Genomic DNA, 19,228 nt, shown 5'->3' with positions numbered 1-19,228 from the left:
CCCTTCGGGCCAGCCGGTTTGGACCATTTATAGTCCTTCCGAACGACGTCGTTTCGGGAAGGACTATGCGCGTAATTATGAAATAGTTAAATCCCGTCCGCAGTCCTCGAACTTGTAAACTTTACATTTTGGTCACTAAACTGAATTTATAATAATTTTAGTTCAGTCTTGAATTTTAATTTTGTTCATTTTAGTCTTTTTATTAAAATAATATTTAGGATAAATGACAAATTTAATCCCTTAATTTTAATAAATAATATTTTAATCCCTAGTTATATTTTAATTATTTGATTCTAATATCCGAATTTTAGATCATTTTATTTTAGTCACCAAATAAATAAAATAAGGAAATAACATATTAAATCCCTATAATTTGATTAATTATAAATTAGATTCTTAATTTATTTTTATTATAATTTAGTCAGTTATTTTATATGTTTTCATTTATTTTATTGTTTTTAAATATATTGTTTTAGTAGTATTTGTATTTTTATTTTATTATATTGTTAAATATTTTTATAAATATATAATAAATAGTAATTTTTAAATATTTTTTTAATCGAAGAAAAGGACAGTCTTAATACAACTGGATGTCCTATTCTGATATTTAAATTAATATTTATCAATATCAAAGAAAAGAGCTGTCTTAAGGCACCTAGAAGTTCTTTTCGGATATTTTTAAATAAATAAATATTTTTTATATAATTTTGAAATAATAGGATTATAAATTAAATATATTTTTGAATTTTTAAATTTTAATAATAGAGACAATTTATAATTAAAAAGTACCAATTTTGGGCGTTGTAGGGGTGCTAATCCTTCCCTAAACGTAACCGACCACGAATCCCTTTTTATTATTAAAAAGAACGAATTTTTGGTTATAAAACGCAGATCAGTTCATCTTTTAAATATGGTTTTCTTAAAAACTCTTTTAAAAGATAATTTTTAGGTATTCGACCTACCTGATCCAAAAGGCCGATGGCGACTCACAATTTATTTTTAAAATTATTTATTCACATCAATTTCCCCGCTAAATTTAATATTTCGTGCCCGGACAAAAACCGGTTACGACAGCAACCAAATTCTCAACGAAACTATAATATCTAAAACCAACTTTTCTATGAGAAATTATTTCATAAACTAATCTTTAATGTCTTTATATTTTAAAAACACGATTTCGTTACATTATCTGCATGTATTTAAAATTATAAATGATAAATCATCTCTCCTTTGTATGATGGAAAGATATTAATTACGTACAAATCAACTTATCTCATTGGTTAAAATAATTATTGTTGTTTTTAGAGTGGTACTAGCGACTGCAGTAGGGTGATTGAGCGTTTATTGTCAAATAATTGAGAGAACATATACTACTTTATAATGAACTTAATAAAAAAATATTAATTACGATATTTATAATATTATTAAATCCACATAGATAATCTTAACTCGTCAATGATCCTAAACTGACGAATCGTGACTATTACAAATGGATTAAACTGGCAAAGTAAGTGATTAGGTTATATATATATATATATATATATATATAGTGGCGGATGCACTAAGCCCCCATACGGGCTAAGTGCATCCTATTATTTTGAAAAATTGGTTAAATTTAACTTAATGTGTTAAGGGAAAAAAGTACAATTTTTGTATACCCATTATTTTTAAGAAAATTAAATTAAAATTTTAGACTCACATTCTTAAATTAAAATGGTTACTTAAATTTTGGGTTAAAAGAAGAGCTCGGCTATTCCATTCCCCAGTGAATTTGGGTCAATATTCTTTATCATGGGCTGAGGTTTTCCAAGGTTTATTTAAAGTGGAGAAACTATTTTATAAAGGGTTTATAATGTTCCTCACTAATTTTACTCTCTCTTCTATTTTTCTCACCGTACTGTCCATTTTTTTATATTGCTCACTGAACTTTACATATTGAATCATTTTGCTCACTCTACCATTAACTCTCTAACGGTGTGATGACATGGCAGAAGTATCAAAATGATGTCATTTTGAAAAATTCAAATATAAACTAAAACGACGTCGTTTTGAATCTTCTTCTTTCCCCCATTGTCGCTGTCGGCCTAGGGTGTTCAAAAAACTCGGAACCGTTAACTATAACCGTAGTCGGTATAACCGTTACATTTAACATGTTAATTAATCGAACCGTTAAAATTAAACGGTTTCGGTTAACCGAATCGCTAAAAATGATGGTTAACAGTTAAGGTTACAATTATAAAATTTGATAAATGGTTAACCGTTAATAAATTAAAATTTTAATTTATTATATTTTTACACAAATAACTTATTATAATTTTCTATTATTTATAATTTATATATATATATTTAATAAATTTTTATACAAATAATTTAACATATATATTTTTATCATTTTTAATTTTTTATTTCTTTGAAAAATATAGAAACATACTTATACTAATATAATTATGTGTTTATTGTTAGGTACTTCAATATTTGGAGATGTACATAATTATACTGGTGTAAGTATGCGTTAAGTGCTACATTTTTTTATTCACTTACATCGATGTAAGTATGTGTTAAGTTATATACTTTTTTGTAGTATGAATTATGAAAATATTTTTGATAAATAATTGTAATAGGTTAATCTGTAACCGAACTGTTAACAACGGTTAACCGTTTCTTATAGTTAGATTACGGTTAGAAAAATCTCATAAGTGGTATAATGGTCCATGAACAGCCATACGTCGGCCACCATGTCATTTTTCATTCCATCCACCGTATACCGTCGTTGATGGTGGTCGTTAGGTCCCAAAATTCATAGGTCGGTTCATCTCGACCTCTAAATCCGAATCTAATAGTTGTTTCACGGAAAAATATTTTAAAATCAGTGAATCTGGATGTTATCTTCCAATCAAATTTAATTATTTGTATTTACTTTTAATTTATTCTAATCACGAACCAGCAAGGGAGTTGTTAGATTATAAATTTAAAGACCGAATATATACAAGATATTAGAGTTAAATCTCATTCTGAGGTTGCTTAGCCCATCTCCAACGCTTCTCCAATGTGGAGAATTTCTCCACTTTTGCTCTCCAGTTCTGCGCTAGAAACATCTCCACTTTGGAGATTCGCCACATTGTGAGCTACATGTAGCGTGGCACTGTATCTCGTGCTACAATTTTTTTTAATTCAAATATATTAAATTAAAATATAGATAAAAATATATTAAAATTAGATAAATAAAAATATTAATTTTTTATAAGATAAATATAATTATGTAACTTATATTTTTCGTATTATTATTATGAATTGTTTTTTTATTTATTTTATTTTCGTAATATTTTATGAATGTTTTATTTATTTTTTATCTAAATATTTATTAGAAATTATATTTATTTATATTTATAAAATTAATATTATAATAATTAAATATTGTGAATAAAGCAGCAAAGCAGTTGAAGAATTAGGTGATTGAAAATAGAAATCAACCCACCTTATCCAACAAAAAAGATAAGTCAAATCTAATTACAAGTCACATCCATTTTATATCGAGTCACAAGGCGGGACACATCCTACAAGCATGCTTTAATCTAATCATATTAGTAGGGACTATCATTAGTAAAAATATACCATTCTTTTATTAATATTATAAATGTAAAACTTTACCAATAACCCGTTCGGATGAAGCATTAAATCTCCGGTAAAATTAGGGTTCAAATCTTGGTTACTGAGTGGATTAAACTGAATTAGGATGGTTGTTTTTGTCTATGTAGTATTGGGTCTAAATTAATCGATTAATATACCGGATAACGATAGTTAAATAGAAAAAAAAACAAATGTAAAATCTTTGGTAATGGTAAAGGACTATAGAGGAAGATGGAGGAAATACTTGGTATCACATGCATGGTTTTCAGAACCAGAACGGTTAGCGAACCGGCCATGCTATCGGTTCACTGGTTCAACCGGTCGAATCGATCCGACCGATCGAAAGAACCGAATGACGTTATAATTATTTAAAAAATTAAATAAAAATATCAAAAATATTTAATAAAAATAATTTTATATATATTTTTTATATTCAAAGCAAGTCATAACATATATAAGTTAAAAACCATAAAATCAAGTAAAACAAAATGATTCAAATTAACTACAACATAATATTTAAGGTAAACATATAAATAATAAATATAATTATATAACTATAATTAAAAATAAATTTAGGGCTAAAAAAATCATAACAAAATGATATTGTTTGGTTTAATTTTTTTTAAAAAAACAATCTCACATGACTAAGAAACATAGAAGATCATTCAACTAACTTCTATAAATAGTATATGTAATTTGACATTCAAAATCATGGAGACTTTTGGTAAGCATTGAGTGAACTATTATTTTACTTCAATCAAGCTCGAATTTTAGGCTTCAATCGAGCTTCTAATTTTTTTTTGAGTTCAAGTATTTTCGAGTTCAAGTTTCAATATTATATTTCGAGTTCGAGTTAAACTTCATAATTTTTAGCTCGTGAGTTTGAATCGAGTTGAGCTTACTTTTAAATTTTTCAAGTTCGAGTCGAGCTCAGCAATACTCGAGTTCGACTTGGCTCGGTTAACAAACGACGTCGTTTGATTTAATTTTTTTAAAAAAAAAAAAACAAAATTGGCGATTTTTTTCGGTTTTCCTAGATTTTCAGCCGGTCCGGTTTGAACGGTTCATTGGCTCTGGCCGATTCAATAGTAGCGGTTCAATCGGTCTAAATTAAATCGGACTAAACAACGATTCCCGATTAAACCGGTTGAACCGGTCCGGTTTTCAAACAATGATCACATGAAGAAAAGGAAGTGAATGATTATGTCCAAAATTTGTTGATAATATATATAAAATAACTTTTCCAATTCCTCCTGTCTCCTTTCAACCAGAGAATCCAATATTTGTAGAGGATATGAACACTGTTTGCCATTGATTTTATTCATTAAACAAATCTATAATATGCCACTTTGGGATCATTTATGTAAAATTCATTGAATTCTAATACTATTTTACACAAACTATTCATTTGAAGAAAAAAGAAAGTTATATACACTTATCTGAAAGTGTCAAAGAGAAGCACTCAATTTTATTCTCCATTCTCCAACATTTGGGTTACAATAATTCCCCTTTTTCATTGGATAAAAGCACCTTTCTTAAATATATGTTATCTTTCCTATAAATCATAAATTTTTTTATAAACTACGTATTTAATATCTAAATTATTAGTTTTGATTTGTTTGAATATTTTATTTTTTTAAAATCATACTTATTGTTTAGTTTTTATTTTATTTTATTATCTCACCATTAAAAACTTAATATGTTTATTACATAAATTATTGGTTTTAATCCGTTTTTGTATCTAAACTTTTATTTTTTTTAAAATTTAACGTTAAATTTTGAATGAAATACTAAAATAAAAGAAAAACTAAAATTTTTAACATGTATTAAAATGAACAAAAACTAAACTTTAAATATAATTTTTTAAAAATAAAATGAATTAAAACTAATAGTATAATTACTAAACACTAAATTTACCCTAAGTGAGTGTTTGGTTCAAGGATTGTGGGATTCTCATGTTTGGTTGGCTGGGAATCTCATTCTCGGTAATGTTTTATTACCAATAATAGATTTTTTTGAGTATATTACCGGGAATATCATTACCTCCATTCCCTTAGGTATTGTAACATTACCGGCGTTTTGGACTAAAATGCCCTTAAATTTTTATTTTTATTTCAAAAATATCATTATTCTGTCATTAAATAATAAAAATTCTACGAAAATTAAATTATAAATTTATCCTTAAATTATTTTAGATTTACAAAAAAAATCTATAATTAAAATTTTATATAAAGTTCAAGGATTAATTTTTTTTATTCTTTCATTAAACTTTTTTTATATTTTTAATTTTGTAAAAAAATTATATAAATATTATAAATTTAATTTTTTAAAGAAAATATATAAATATTTTACAAATTGTAATATTATATAAATATATAATAAAAACAATTTGGTCAAATATACATTTCAATAATCTTTTATTCCTTTAATTAACACGATAATCTTACATTCTTGCTAAACAAACAAACCAAACATAAAATACAATATTCTCAGTAATCATATTCCCTTATAATCTTTTATTCTCACCGATAATCTTACATTATGTGAACCAACACATCCTAAAGTTTGTTTCTCGAAAATGGATGATGAGGCGACAATACCCAATAGTGAGCAGGCTCATCAAATAAATAAGAGAAAATTACACACTTACTCAATTAATTTTTTTTTATTTTTTTAATTTATTCACTAAATTATAAATATTAAATTTTTTAGTCACTTATCCGTTAATTCTATAACGGTGTTATAACGTGGACATATTGAATTATTTTTAATAGTTAAAATTTAAATTAAAAAAATGATTAAAAATAAAATAAAACTTTTTTCTTAAAACCCTAATAGTCGATAAGGGAGAAGATGAGTGGGATGTTGTTGAAGATGATGTTTGTAGCATCAATGGAGTGAGGAGGAAGACGATTGCAGCATCAATGAAACGAGGACGAAGACGACAATTAATCTTCATCAATGGCGACAAAAAATAAACTCCATCTCCAAGACCCAAATCCTTACCTCAAAGCTTCATCAATGGCATCCGAAACAAAGTCCATCAACAAAAACCAAATCATTGTCTCAAAGCTCTCATTTCTTCCTCCAAAACGCTGGTCTCTTTCCCTCCTTTGTCCTCTTCTCCCTTTTTCTTTCAAACCCTTCTTTTCATCCAAGTGGAATGTTTGATGAGTTTGTTGAGAAGGTATGAGTTGAATGGGCTACGTTACACGGGGTTAAGGTTTCAGGGGTTGGCGAAGGTGGTCGATGCGGTGGAGGAGTTCGAAAGGGGGGAGGATGTTAGAGATGTTGAAACGAGGGAGTGGGGAAGAGCAAGAGAAACTGCGATGGAAGGCATTGCTTGACTCTAGGTTGATCATTCGATGATGAAAAAGATAGTCATGTATGAACTGATCCGAGTTTATCTTTTTTATTTTTTAGGTACGTTTTTATTTATTAATATATAATTAACATAAATAAAATATCAATTAATTTAAAAATGGCATATCATTACGATATTAGAGAAAAATCGATCCAATAACTAAAAAAAATCAATATCTAAAATTTTACGAGTAAATGAAAAAAAATTAAAATACAGTAAGTAGAATAAAAAAATAAAATTCAATTAATGTGTAATTTACCCAACAAATAGAAGACACCATGAAAATTTTAGGGAGTGTTGTTTACCTTTTAATAGAGTCATTTAATGTTAAATATTGAACGGTTCAGTGTTGAATGTTGAATCATTTAACGCTCTGAATGCTGAACGGTTCAGCATTTAATACGTTTGTTTCGTACCTCTTAATGATTCAGTACTGATTGATTTAACAAAACAGTACTGAATGATTTAGTACAGAAGTACATTCTGAATCATTCAGAACCAGTTATCAAATAACATGTCACATTCAGAACTTCTGGATCATTCGATATTTAATAAATAAAAAAATACCCTCCATTAAATATTAAACAAGCCATACCCAAATAACGTACAACATGCTCAGTGTTGGGCATAGGAAGAGGGGCCCAAACGACATAACTTACCTGTACACTTTCCTCCTGGGTCCCAATTCTAAGGGTACAATTCAAGCTACTGTTTGAAAAGAGAGTAATGCTTAGTATTGTCGGTTGTGACAAGTCTTGCTACAATTAGTACAAAAACTGTCCCACTGAACATTTTATTGGGCTAAAGTGGAAGTTTGAATGCACTTTCACTTCTTTCATTTCGATAGGCAGGTGGTGGTGTTTTGCACCATTATTCACAAGGTACGATGGTTGAATTATCAAAACGTTCACATCAATATTCATTTTATCTTATATATATATATATAATTATTAATTGACTATTGCTTATATTACTTATATAATATTTTTATATATATTTAATTAATTACATAATATATATCACATCATCATTTTAAATGACGTGAAATATATAATATCATTATTTCTATTATATAATATATGTCATAATATTATTTTGATGATGTGAGACATATTATATTATCAATTAAATATATATAAAAATGTTACATTATTAACATAAATTACTTATTAATTAATTAATAATTTTTATCTAATAAAAATTATTTTTAACTAAAAATTAAAATGTTTAAACTGAAAAACACTCAAAAAGAATAAAAAAACAAAACTGCTATTTATACAAATGTTATAGGTTAATTTTCGAAAGTCTAAAAAACATAACTAATTTAAGGTTAAAAACATTAGAACAACTGAAAATATTAAAAACATAATATTTTATATTAGACATAACCTAAAAGATTACATTATTTATAATATTTTTTATAACAATTTAAAATGAAAGAATATAACATTTGTAATTATTAATAAAAAATGTTATTACTAAAAATATTACGAAAAAATGTAACATTTTAAATTACATCTAATATAAAATATTATATTTTTATATTATTTTCGACTACACTTATTTTTACTATTTTTTTGAAGTTAGATTGTTAGGGTGTACTAGGGGTGTAAACGAGCGGGTTCGAGTTCGAGTATTGCTGATCTCGACTCGACTCGAAAACTCTGAAATTGAACTCGACTCGACTCGACTCAAAAAATCGCGAGTTTAAAGTTTTTAAACTCGACTCGAACTCGAAATCCTAAACTGAAGCTCGTGAGTAACTCGAAAAGGGTCAAAATGAAGAAAAAAATTCTTAAACTGAATTCAATTGAAGCCTCAAACTCGAACTCAAACCTGAACCTTAAATGCATGAAAATCTTAATGTATTCTCTTTAAAAAAATCAATACATAAATATTAATAATTTTTTTTAAAAAAATATAATCTTATATATTATACTTTCGAGCTACTCACGAGCTTTTCGAGTTGAGTATCAAGTAGTTCGTTTCGGTTCGTTAAGAATTCGAGTCGAGCTCGAGTTCATTCAATCCGAATATTTATCGAATCTTGATCAAGTCTATCTCAAATAACTCACGATCTATTTCATTCCATTTACAGCCCTATAGGGTGTACCACATAACTATCCGGTCAATTTTGTTACCATGATTACTTCAGTTAGATAAAACCATCTCTATCAAGCTCACTAAACCTTCCACCCAATGGAGATGGCTTTTGGTTAATATAAAGACTAAACCAAACCTACCCAAGCACTACAGTTTCCTAGCTAGTACAACTCTTAAAGCATGGGATACAACCTTTTAGATGCTTTGAACGTCCGGGTTGTTGGCTCCGGCGACCGGTACCTGGTCCTGGCCCACGGTTTCGGCACTGACCAATCGGTCTGGCAACGAATCCTCCCGCTTTTTACACCTTCGTATCGTATAATTCTATACGACCTCGTTTGTGCCGGCAGTGTCAACCCCGATTACTTCGATTTCACCAGGTACACCACACTCGATCCCTACGTCGATGATTTGTTTAATATTCTCAAAGCTCTTGGCGTTGACCGCTGCGCTTACGTCGGCCACTCCGTCTCCGCCATGATTGGTATCTTGGCTTCCATCCGCCGCCCTCAACTCTTCTCCAAACTCATCCTCATCGGCGCTTCCCCCAGGTGTGTTTTCTTCACCGTTGAATTAGTGTTGGGGATTTTAATTGAATTATATGGATGGGATATCAAAAATGCAAAATTGTGGTTTTCTAGGTTTCTTAATGACGAGGACTACCATGGGGGTTTCGAGCAAGGTGAGATTGAGAAGGTGTTTTCAGCAATGGAAGCGAATTATGAAGCTTGGGTCAACGGGTTTGCCCCACTGGCGGTGGGGGCAGATGTGCCGACTGCGGTTCGAGAGTTCAGCCGGACTCTTTTCAACATGAGACCGGACATATCGCTGTTCGTTTCCAGGACGGTGTTCAACAGTGATCTGAGGGGGGTACTTGGGCTGGTGAGGGTACCGTGCTGCGTCATCCAGACATCCAGAGACGTGTCTGTTCCGGCCTCGGTGGCGGATTATTTTAGGACCCATCTAGGCGGACGAACGACGGTGGAGATTTTGAGAACGGAAGGCCATTTGCCCCATTTGACCGCACCGGCGCTGCTGTCCCAAGTTATCAGGCGGGCCCTTTCTCGGTGAGTTACTTACTTTCTCATCTACTTCTAGAGGGTGGGGTCCACTAAGAAATTTGGTAAGCGGACGGGGATGTCGACACGTATGGAATAAATTTTGGACGATAGATTGGGATTATCTTGTCGTATATGATATTATTTTTTTTCAAAATGATAAGAGCACCCCCACGAGATTATCACGTGATGACGCACTGGTTTCTTCTAACGTTTACTTCTGTCCTTGTTTTGTTCCCTCTTCTAATATGCCATTATTCTGAAAAACCTCGATTATTACTTTATTGGAAAAACAAACTTTAATCACTATTTTAGATGACTTCGCGTTTAATTGGAGAAATATCCCTCAAATTGTTCACGTAGGATAATTTTGTGTTATGCGGAAAATGTGGTAAACTTTTATGTTTTATGAAAAGTGAGTTTTATGTATTTACTGCGTCTTTTATCTAAAAATTAAATAAAATTATCTGAAAATTTGCGTTTTTCAAAACGTAAGGTCTGACATCATTTGTTACAGAACGTTAAATATCTTACTGGTGTAGTTTGAAGATCAATTTTTAAATTAATTATGTTTGGGGTTGTTTAAAATTAAATAATAAAAAAACCCTATTTTTTATTTATTTAATAATTCCTTCTAATATTAATCAATTAATCTAATCATCATTCACTTGAAATTAATATCAGATTAATTGACCAAATCGAAACCGAACTATTCTAATAACCAAAATTTAGTTGATTTTTTTGTGATAATCTTCAACAGGGTTCAATGATTGGAGAAGGGCAGCAGTTAGTCAATCAAGGTTTTCAACCATGGAATTTGATGTAAAACAAACCATTTAGCTTGGGACTTGACAAGGTGTCCACTATCCCCTTCAATCCTGAATGCAACTTTAAAACAATTTTATATATACATTCACCTAATTTTAGTTGGTCACTCTTGTTTTTGTATTATAGACTATGATCAAAAGATTTAAAAGATGTAATTCGTAGTCACTTTTATCTTTAGTTAAAATATAGTCACAAAGTCGATAAATCTTTAATGATTTTCTGACGCGGCATGTTAGTAAAAGAGTTTGATTTTTAATTAACCCTTAAATGAAATTTAGATAACATACTAACTAGGGATCATTTTATCAATTTAAAGTAATTTAGGGACAAAATTATAGTTTACCCTTACTTAATATACTCTTCTTCTTTCCTAGTTTTCCCACTTGCGCCGGAGCACCTCTTTCTTGCTCTTCCACCGCCCTTTCCTTTCCCTTCCCCCAAATTCCCTCACTAGAACAACCCACTACCGCCGCGACCTATTGCATGTCGAGTTCAGATTCACAATTTTAAAGTTCAACTCGAGTTAGGTCAACTTACTGCATTTTCCAAATGCTGCCTTTCCCAATCAGGAGGATTCAGAGGTTTTTTTCCCTTTTATTTTAAAAACTCACAATTTTAAAAATTATTTAGGGCTATATTTTTAAGAAGATAAATTAATGCGTCGATATTCGTACTTTTTATGCGGTAAAATTATAAAATCAACACAAAACTGGATTGTTTTAATTATTAATTTTTTAAAAATCATAAAATAAATATTAAAGTTTTGATTTTGTTATAAAATGATATCAGTCCGTCGTTAATTGATGTTAAACTAGGGGTGTCCAAAAAAACCTGAAACCGTTAATCGGTATAACCGATATATTTAACATGTTAATTAATCAAACTGTTAATATTAAACAGTTTCGAATAATCGAACCGTTAAAAATGATAGTTAACAGTTAAGATGGCAGTTAGGAATTTTGATAAACATTTAACCGTTAATAAAAATTTATAATTATATTTCTAATTTATTATATTTTTATACAAATAACTTGATATAAGTTTATATTATTATAATAAATATATAATTGTATATAATAACTTAATATTTTTTTTTATTTTTTAGTTTTTATTTAGTTGAAAATAAAAAACTTACTTACACCGATATAAATATATGTTTATTGTTAGGTATTAAGATTTTGGGAGATTTACATACAACGGTGTAAATATATGTTAAGTGCTACATTTTTTTAGTATGAATTATGAAAAAAATTGACAAATAATTGTAATAGGTTGACTGTAAGTTAACCTGTAACTGAACCGTTAATAACGGTTAGCCGTTTCTTAATAATTAGGTTACGGTTAGAAAAATCTCATAACCATTATAACGGTTAACCGACCGTTTAGACTAAACGGTACGGTTAACCGTCCATGAACAACCCTATGTTAAACGGACATAATATATTAAATTAACGGGAATATCTCATTTCATCTTTTAGATGTAATTAAGATTTTATTCTAATACATTTTTAATATTTCTATAAATATATTTATTTCTTTATAAACGTTAAAATAACCAACACATTTTTAAATAAATGAAAATATACATAAATCTAAGTTTTTTAGCATGCTCATTTAAATTCGATTCATTTATATCTATGAGTTTATTTTGAAAGGGCTATGAAAATTAAGCAAAATTGGCCCATAAGATCAAGCGGGTAAAATATTTGGTCCATTAACCATGTCCAAAATTAATTTTGAATTTACGACATTTGCTACTGTGCCTTGGATTGTCAGGTGGACATGAAGAGTTTCAATACAATATTTTTTTTTATTGAAATTTATCACCCCGACGTGACATTGTAATAAAACAATTAATCTTTTTAAAACTCGTCGTGTCGAACGAGTTTGAACACGACGAGTTTGAATAGAAAAATATTATTTGGACAAACTAGTCATGTGAGCTTGATGAGTTTACCATGCACTGTACCATTTATCGTAAATCCCAAATTAAAATCCGGGTTGACCTAATGGATTTTTTCCGCTTGGCTTATTGGGCCGATTTTACTAGATCTAGGTCGGTTAAAAGGCCGAAATAGGCCCAAATCTTTTCAATAGAAGCTCCGGTAGAAGCAAGCTGCCCAATGAACCCAAATTATTCAAATAAAATAAAGATCCCGCCTCTTCTCTCTGCAACTCAACGTTCAAAAAAAAAAAAAAGGAAGAAAAGACTATGGCCGAGAAGATCTGCGTTGCAGTGAGACTAAGACCTCCGATCTCCCAAGAAACTTGTTCTGGAACTTTCTGGAGAGTCGAAGACAATCGTATCTCTCTTCACAAGCTTCACGGCACCCCCATTTCCGGCGTTTCTTACGCTTTCGGTAAATCTCAGTTTCCCCCTTTCCCCCTCCTCTCCTCCCTTTCCTTTTTGACTCAATTCTTTTTGTTTGTTCGTAGATTATGTATTCGATGAAACTTGTTCTAATGGAAAGGTTTATGAGCTTCTTACGAATGATGTTATTCACGCTGGTGTCGATGGCTTTAACGGTTCGTTTTCATCTTCATTTTTCAGATCTAATTTTGATGATATGTTTAAAATCTGGACCGGTTAGTAAGATGTTTACCTTCTTTTTAATGTTTTAGGGACTGCATTTGCTTTCGGACAAACGAGCAGTGGCAAGACATTCACTATGAATGGTTCACCGAACGATCCCGGAATCATTCTCGAGCTGTTAACGATGTATTTCAAAAATACAGATGGTGAGTTAAATCGATTAGTGTTTTAAATTGAGATTAGATATTTCAAAATTGAAGTTTTGAATTTGATTTTCTTGGTGTTGAATTGCACTCCCAGATTTCTGATCGAGAGTTTCTGATACGAGTTTCCTACATGGAAATTTATAATGAAGAAATTATCGACCTTTTCGCGGTAGAGAATCAGAAATTGCAGATTCATGAGAGCCTGGAGGTCGGGCATTGATTAAATTTCGATGAAGTTTCAATTGTTCATATACATAAACCATGGAAATGAAATAACTGGGTTTTCCTGTTTTCTCAGCGTGGGATTTTTGTCGCGGGTCTCAGAGAAGAAATTGTGAACAATGCTGAACAAGTGATAAAACTTCTAGAGTCAGGAGAAGGTCCTTTAAATTGCTTATTTTACTCTTAGTTTTATATGGCAGAATTTTTGCTAATACTTTGTACTCTTCTCACAGTTAATAGGCATTTTGGTGACGAATAGAATGCACGAAGTAGTAGGTCTCATACAATATCAAATGGTATGCTCTTTTAATATATTGCTGAGCATGAATATTTATTAGCAGAATGAATTTTACTTTTAATATTTGTTACATTTCTTTTCCATTGCCAGGTGATTGAAAGCAAGGGAATTGATTCACGCCAATCCGCTGATTATTCAAGCAGCGATGCAATACGTGTCTCGGTTTTGGTTTGAATCTCATCACACTGATAACCCTTTTTTCTTTTTTGGAGCCTACTTCATCCTGTTAATCTATGCAGTCATATTTTCCTGGTAGAATTTAGTAGATTTGGCTGGTTCTGAGAGGATTGCTAAAACTGGTGCTGGCGGAGTACGTTTAAGGAAAGTATATTAACAAGAGCTTAATGGTTCTTGGTAATGTAATTAATAAACTTAGTAATGGTGCAAACAAAGGTACTGCTATCATCCAAGATGTAACTTTTTGTAGGATGGAATAACTATGTTCTAACCATATGACTTATTGTCAATTACAGGGCACATATTCCTTATCGTGATAGTAAATTAACCCGCATACTCCAGACTGCTCTAGGTGGGAATGCCAAAACTTCAATTATATATATGCACTTTAGCACCAGAAGAGGTAGTCTTCCTTTCAGTGTGTGTTTGTGGCTGTTCTATGGCCTTTTCTTATTCCTTATATTTCTCCGAAGGGGAGATTAATAGTGTAATCAACAGAGCATTTGGTTTAACTATTATATCACATGTTTAGGTTCACGTTGAGGAAACCAAGGGAACTCTTCTGTTTGCTAGTAGAGCTAAACGCATCACTAATTGTGCCCAAGTGAATGAGGTTTGTCCGTCTTTCTTTTCTTGGACCACATTATTGTCTAATATGGATCCTCAACTCTAGTTATGATCCAAATTGTGAAATATTTTCTTATATTACCATATGACAAATAGGAGAAAGAATCCACTTCTCTTCTCATCATTTTTATTTTATTGGTTTGGCATGAATTTGACATAAAACTAATCATAGTCCACTTGCTTGTAGATTATGACTGATGCAGCCTTACTTAAAAGGCAACAGTTAGAGATAGAGGAGTTGCGCAGGAAGCTTCAGGTGAGGCTCGGGTCACATGTACTAACAATAGAGTCAAAGCTATCTAACATAGTTAAACTTTGTTCAGGGGTCTCGTTCTGAAGTGCTGGAACAGGATATTAAAGCTAAGGAACGACATGCTTAAGGTTCATATTTTTTATAGAACTTGTATTATCTTCTTGTGCCACCAGTTATTAGCATAGCCATATACATATTTATATATCATATATATATTTGTCTGCTGATGTTCCAATTGCAGTATGAACTAGAGCGTGAGACGCTTGAAATGGAACTGGAAGAGGAAAGAAGATCACACAAAGAACGAGAACAACGCATTAGAGACCAGCAGCTGAAGATCGAAAACCTAAGTAGTCTGGTTTCAGATGGTGATAGAAGTTTCCTAAACTACAAGACCAGCACCTCTATTTTTGCAACCCCAAAGCACGTTACTTGGAAATCAAGGCATCTTTCCATCGTTTGAAACACTTCATTTATCTTTAGAATTGTAGTTTTTCCTTCTGGCTTCTGCTTTCTTGTTTGCTTTCTTTTCAGTAATTCATGTGATCGGATATCTTAAGCCTTTGAACTATATAATCCTGCGTCACATGACCTTCCTCTTCCATATGTTTATCTACGGACTAGTGCAAATGTTTAACTTTTAACTACTAATGGGCAAATTTACAGAAGTGGTATAAGGCAGTAACTGAATTCTGGTAGCAAATTTCATTTTCTATTATAATCTTTTAGCTAGTCTCATGGACTTCTTTGTTCTCTAGTACTGAAGTATGGCGTCAAATTTGAAGTTGACTGTTAAAGAATTATTTATTATTTTCGAGTCCATTCTTTTCTGCCAAATATTTGAGATGCACTCTTTTATCATGCCCTATTCGAATTCTTTTTTCTTTTATCTCTGTGAGAGTGAGTTAATGAATTTTCTTTTGGAGAGGGCAGGATTCCACAGCAAAGAAAGTCCAAAAGATGAACGCAACGATAGAGGGGACGATTTTAAAACCCCTTGTTTTAAAGCTGCCGGCAACGGCTTTGTCGCCACGAGATCAAATAATTCACAGTTGCAAGATTTCAGTCCTCTTCCAGACTCTTTTAGCAATGTAGCTGATGAGGACAAATGGTTCAAAATGAATAAAGGCTACATTGCAGACCTTGATTCCCTTCAGATGTCTTCCGCAAGAAAAGCCCAATCCTTTCCACCGCAAGATATAGCTCCTGTGAGTTGATAATTCAAAGTCATTCATGAATGGTATTGGTCATATGAGCAACTGTATACATGATAAATGGTATTGGTCATATGTGTAATACCTCAAAATTTGACCAGTGACTAAAATGTAAGTTTTGAAAGTTTAGTGGCTAAAGTATAAACTTTGAAAAGTGTAGGGACTGAAGGTTGTAATTTAAAAGATATATATTTTATGCCTGTAAATGAAAAATTTGGATTAAAACAGAGATTTTAGTGGGATCATATTTTTGGTACGAGAATTTTGATAAAAGATATAAAGCAATAAATTTCAGTATTGAAATCAGATATTCGGATCGAGCTGAAATTTTACAAAAATTTGAAGGATGTTAGAAAATGGTTGGAAATATTATTTTCATATTTTCGATCAGAGAAATTTGGCTCAGAACAGTGCAATTTTTCAGATTTGACCAAACAAATGGAATTTTAGTGACTAAAATGCAATTTTTAAAAATTGCATGGTCAATTTCGAAAGTCAAAGTCAAGTTGTATCATCTTTTACCAAGGAATATTTTAATAGAAGATAATACAATGGCATTTGGTAATTTTCAAGATTTATTAAGGGCAATTTTGGTATTTGGTTCAAAAAGGAATAAAAAAATTCATTTAATTAGTTTTAAAGGTTAATAATTAGAGATATTTTGGAGAACCATCGTGAAACTCTTCTCTCTTCTCCAGCTAGCTGCTGAAACCCATAGACAAGGTGAGTCAATTTGTTTTCTTCTATTTTTGATCAAATTTGGTGAGTTTTGGGATTAAATTGTGAAATAAGAAATTGTTCTATCCTATTTTCTCTACAAGATGGTATAATTATTTCTTGGTTTCATGCTTAAATGTGAAAATGGGTATTTATGGTGGATGAAGAGGAAGTGTGATTTTTATGATTAAATATCAATTCTTGATATTAGAAGTGTTGTAAGAATTGAAGAAGAACCAAGGATGCAAATTAATGAAAACAGTTTAGATTTTGGAATCTGGCAGTAAGTTTGAAAATTCACCAGAAATTCTATAAAATTATTTGGAGATGATTTTTATATATTATGTTCTTATATCAATCTAGTTTTGTTTAAAACAAACGGAGATCAATTTCAATGTGTATACAGAAAGATATGAATTTTTAACTGAGGAAAGGTCAGAAAAACGGACAGTATATTCTGCACAAAACAGATTCTGTTGATCAACTTTGAAAATTCACTATAAATTGTAAAGAATGAATTAGAAAGAGTTCTTTATATGGATAGATTCGTATTCGAGTCTAGTTTTCAATGGAAGAAACAGAATTAAATTCCAGTGTGTATATCAACACAGAATACTGATTCTTTAAAGATAGTGCAAGTTGTCTGAATATGGAAATTTTAGAATTTAAGTTGAAATGGATTAGAAGATGAAGAGTAATTTTTAAATGTAAAAGTATCATTTGGGTGAGTTAGAATAATTCTGGAAATTCTGGAAAGTGTGCTGATTTTGGAGTTTAAGTATTAAGTTGGGATTGAATTTCAAGTTTATCAAGTTGTAAGGTTGAAATTGAAAAGCCTAAGAAAGTTTAGGATGAAATTGTAAGCATTTGAGTTGAATTATTGATTTGAACTTTTATTTTAGTTGCTGGAAATTTTATATATTTGATGGGAAATAATCATAATAGTGAAGAGCTATTATGAAATTAAAGGAAAAGTTAAGTTGAATTCTAGAAAGAATTTAAAATATGTGGTTAGATTTTATAATTCGTAAAAGTTGAAGAATCATGCTGAAAATAATTATTTATGGAATTGAATAAGTGTTTCGATAAGTTTGAAGTTATAATGGAGTTATGAGTATGGTTGTTATCGATTTAGTTATCGATTTTACTATATAGATTTTCAAATGTTAAAACGAGCTTATATTAGTACGATACTAATATGTAGTTCGAACAATTTTTGTTTTATAATTTGGTATTGTCAGACTACGTTAAATCTAGCAATCCGAACGATTCGAAAGGAAAGGAAAAAGCTCGTGACTAGGATTATTATATACAAGTTCTGTAGTGAGGCAAAGGTGAATGCAGTTATTTATTTAATTATTTTGATCGAGGACGACTTGCGATAAGTCAACCTCATTCCAATTTATAGTATGATTTATAAAGATTATTTTCATAATATTTTATATCAGTTTATGAATGATTTAGGGTATGAACTGCCCAAGCATGATATTTTGATTATGGATTTAATTATGACACATGAGCCCATTGTATGTATAATGAGAATTATGGGTACACTTGGCATGCCATTAGTTGAGTATTATCAGCTTTGGTACATTCGTGTATCAATGTTATCCTATCAGCTTTGGTACATTCGTGTATCAATGTCCAGCACCGTTGGTGCCTATTCAGGTTATGATGGCACTGAAGTGCATCATATCTCAATATCAGTTACGATTTGCACCGTGTTGTGCATAGTGCGCACCTTACTCACGTATCTTATGTTCTTATAAATATGCATTAGGCTATGAAAATGAATATGCAAGTTGTGAATGATTTTCAGTTAACAGAAAGCATGATGTGCTTATTTTATTAGATATGATTTATCAGAATTTTCATGAGTTCATGATTTAAAAAGAAATTTCAGGTCTCAGTGAAGAAATCGACTTAGATAAGTTGGTTTGCCAGTTTAATGTTTTAAGTTGAATTATTTTATTTACGTTTATGATAAATTTCAGATTTTAC

At 30.6% G+C, this 19,228-nt stretch overlaps 1 protein-coding gene, 2 long non-coding RNA genes and 1 pseudogene across 4 annotated transcripts; all 4 read left to right on the top strand.

Moving 5' to 3' along the window:
* Positions 1–9,232: 9,232 nt before the first annotated feature.
* LOC120149817 (strigolactone esterase D14-like) lies at positions 9,233–10,937 on the top strand. Of its 2 annotated transcripts, XM_039162529.1 has the most exons (3): positions 9,233–9,645; positions 9,736–10,161; positions 10,913–10,937. In XM_039162529.1, exons 1-3 carry the CDS (start codon positions 9,275–9,277, stop codon positions 10,920–10,922), a joined length of 807 nt encoding a protein of 268 aa, XP_039018460.1. In that variant the 5' UTR covers positions 9,233–9,274; the 3' UTR covers positions 10,923–10,937. The 2 variants fall into 2 exon arrangements, with proteins under 2 accessions (XP_039018460.1, XP_039018467.1); XM_039162536.1 differs by lacking the exon at positions 10,913–10,937 and having other exon boundaries at positions 9,736–10,180.
* Positions 10,938–13,607: 2,670 nt separating this feature from the next.
* Positions 13,608–14,120, top strand: LOC120149834. The gene is made up of 3 exons (XR_005518491.1): positions 13,608–13,719; positions 13,814–13,927; positions 14,018–14,120. It is a non-coding gene; the product is annotated as an uncharacterized LOC120149834 (long non-coding RNA).
* Positions 14,121–14,191: 71 nt separating this feature from the next.
* Positions 14,192–14,557, top strand: LOC120149842. Its single transcript, XR_005518492.1, has 3 exons — positions 14,192–14,237; positions 14,330–14,407; positions 14,496–14,557. It is a non-coding gene; the product is annotated as an uncharacterized LOC120149842 (long non-coding RNA).
* A 141-nt stretch (positions 14,558–14,698) lies between these two features.
* Positions 14,699–15,837, top strand: LOC120149290 (annotated as a pseudogene).
* Positions 15,838–19,228: the final 3,391 nt, after the last annotated feature.

Source organism: Hibiscus syriacus, unplaced genomic scaffold (genome assembly GCF_006381635.1).
Source record: "Hibiscus syriacus cultivar Baekdansim isolate YM2019G1 unplaced genomic scaffold, ASM638163v2 tig00002793_pilon, whole genome shotgun sequence".
Lineage (NCBI taxonomy): Eukaryota > Viridiplantae > Streptophyta > Magnoliopsida > Malvales > Malvaceae > Hibiscus > Hibiscus syriacus.
Note: the sequence above shows the minus strand (reverse complement) of the source record. Positions and strands in the feature narration are given on the sequence as shown.

Excerpts from the sequence above, each read along its gene's own strand:
- LOC120149817 (XM_039162529.1), top strand. The coding sequence starts at position 9,275 with ATGGGATACAACCTTTTAGATGCTTTGAACGTCCGGGTTGTTGGCTCC. Across the intron at positions 9,646-9,735 it reads CTCATCGGCGCTTCCCCCAG|GTTTCTTAATGACGAGGACT; the intron begins GTGTGTTTTCTT and ends GTGGTTTTCTAG.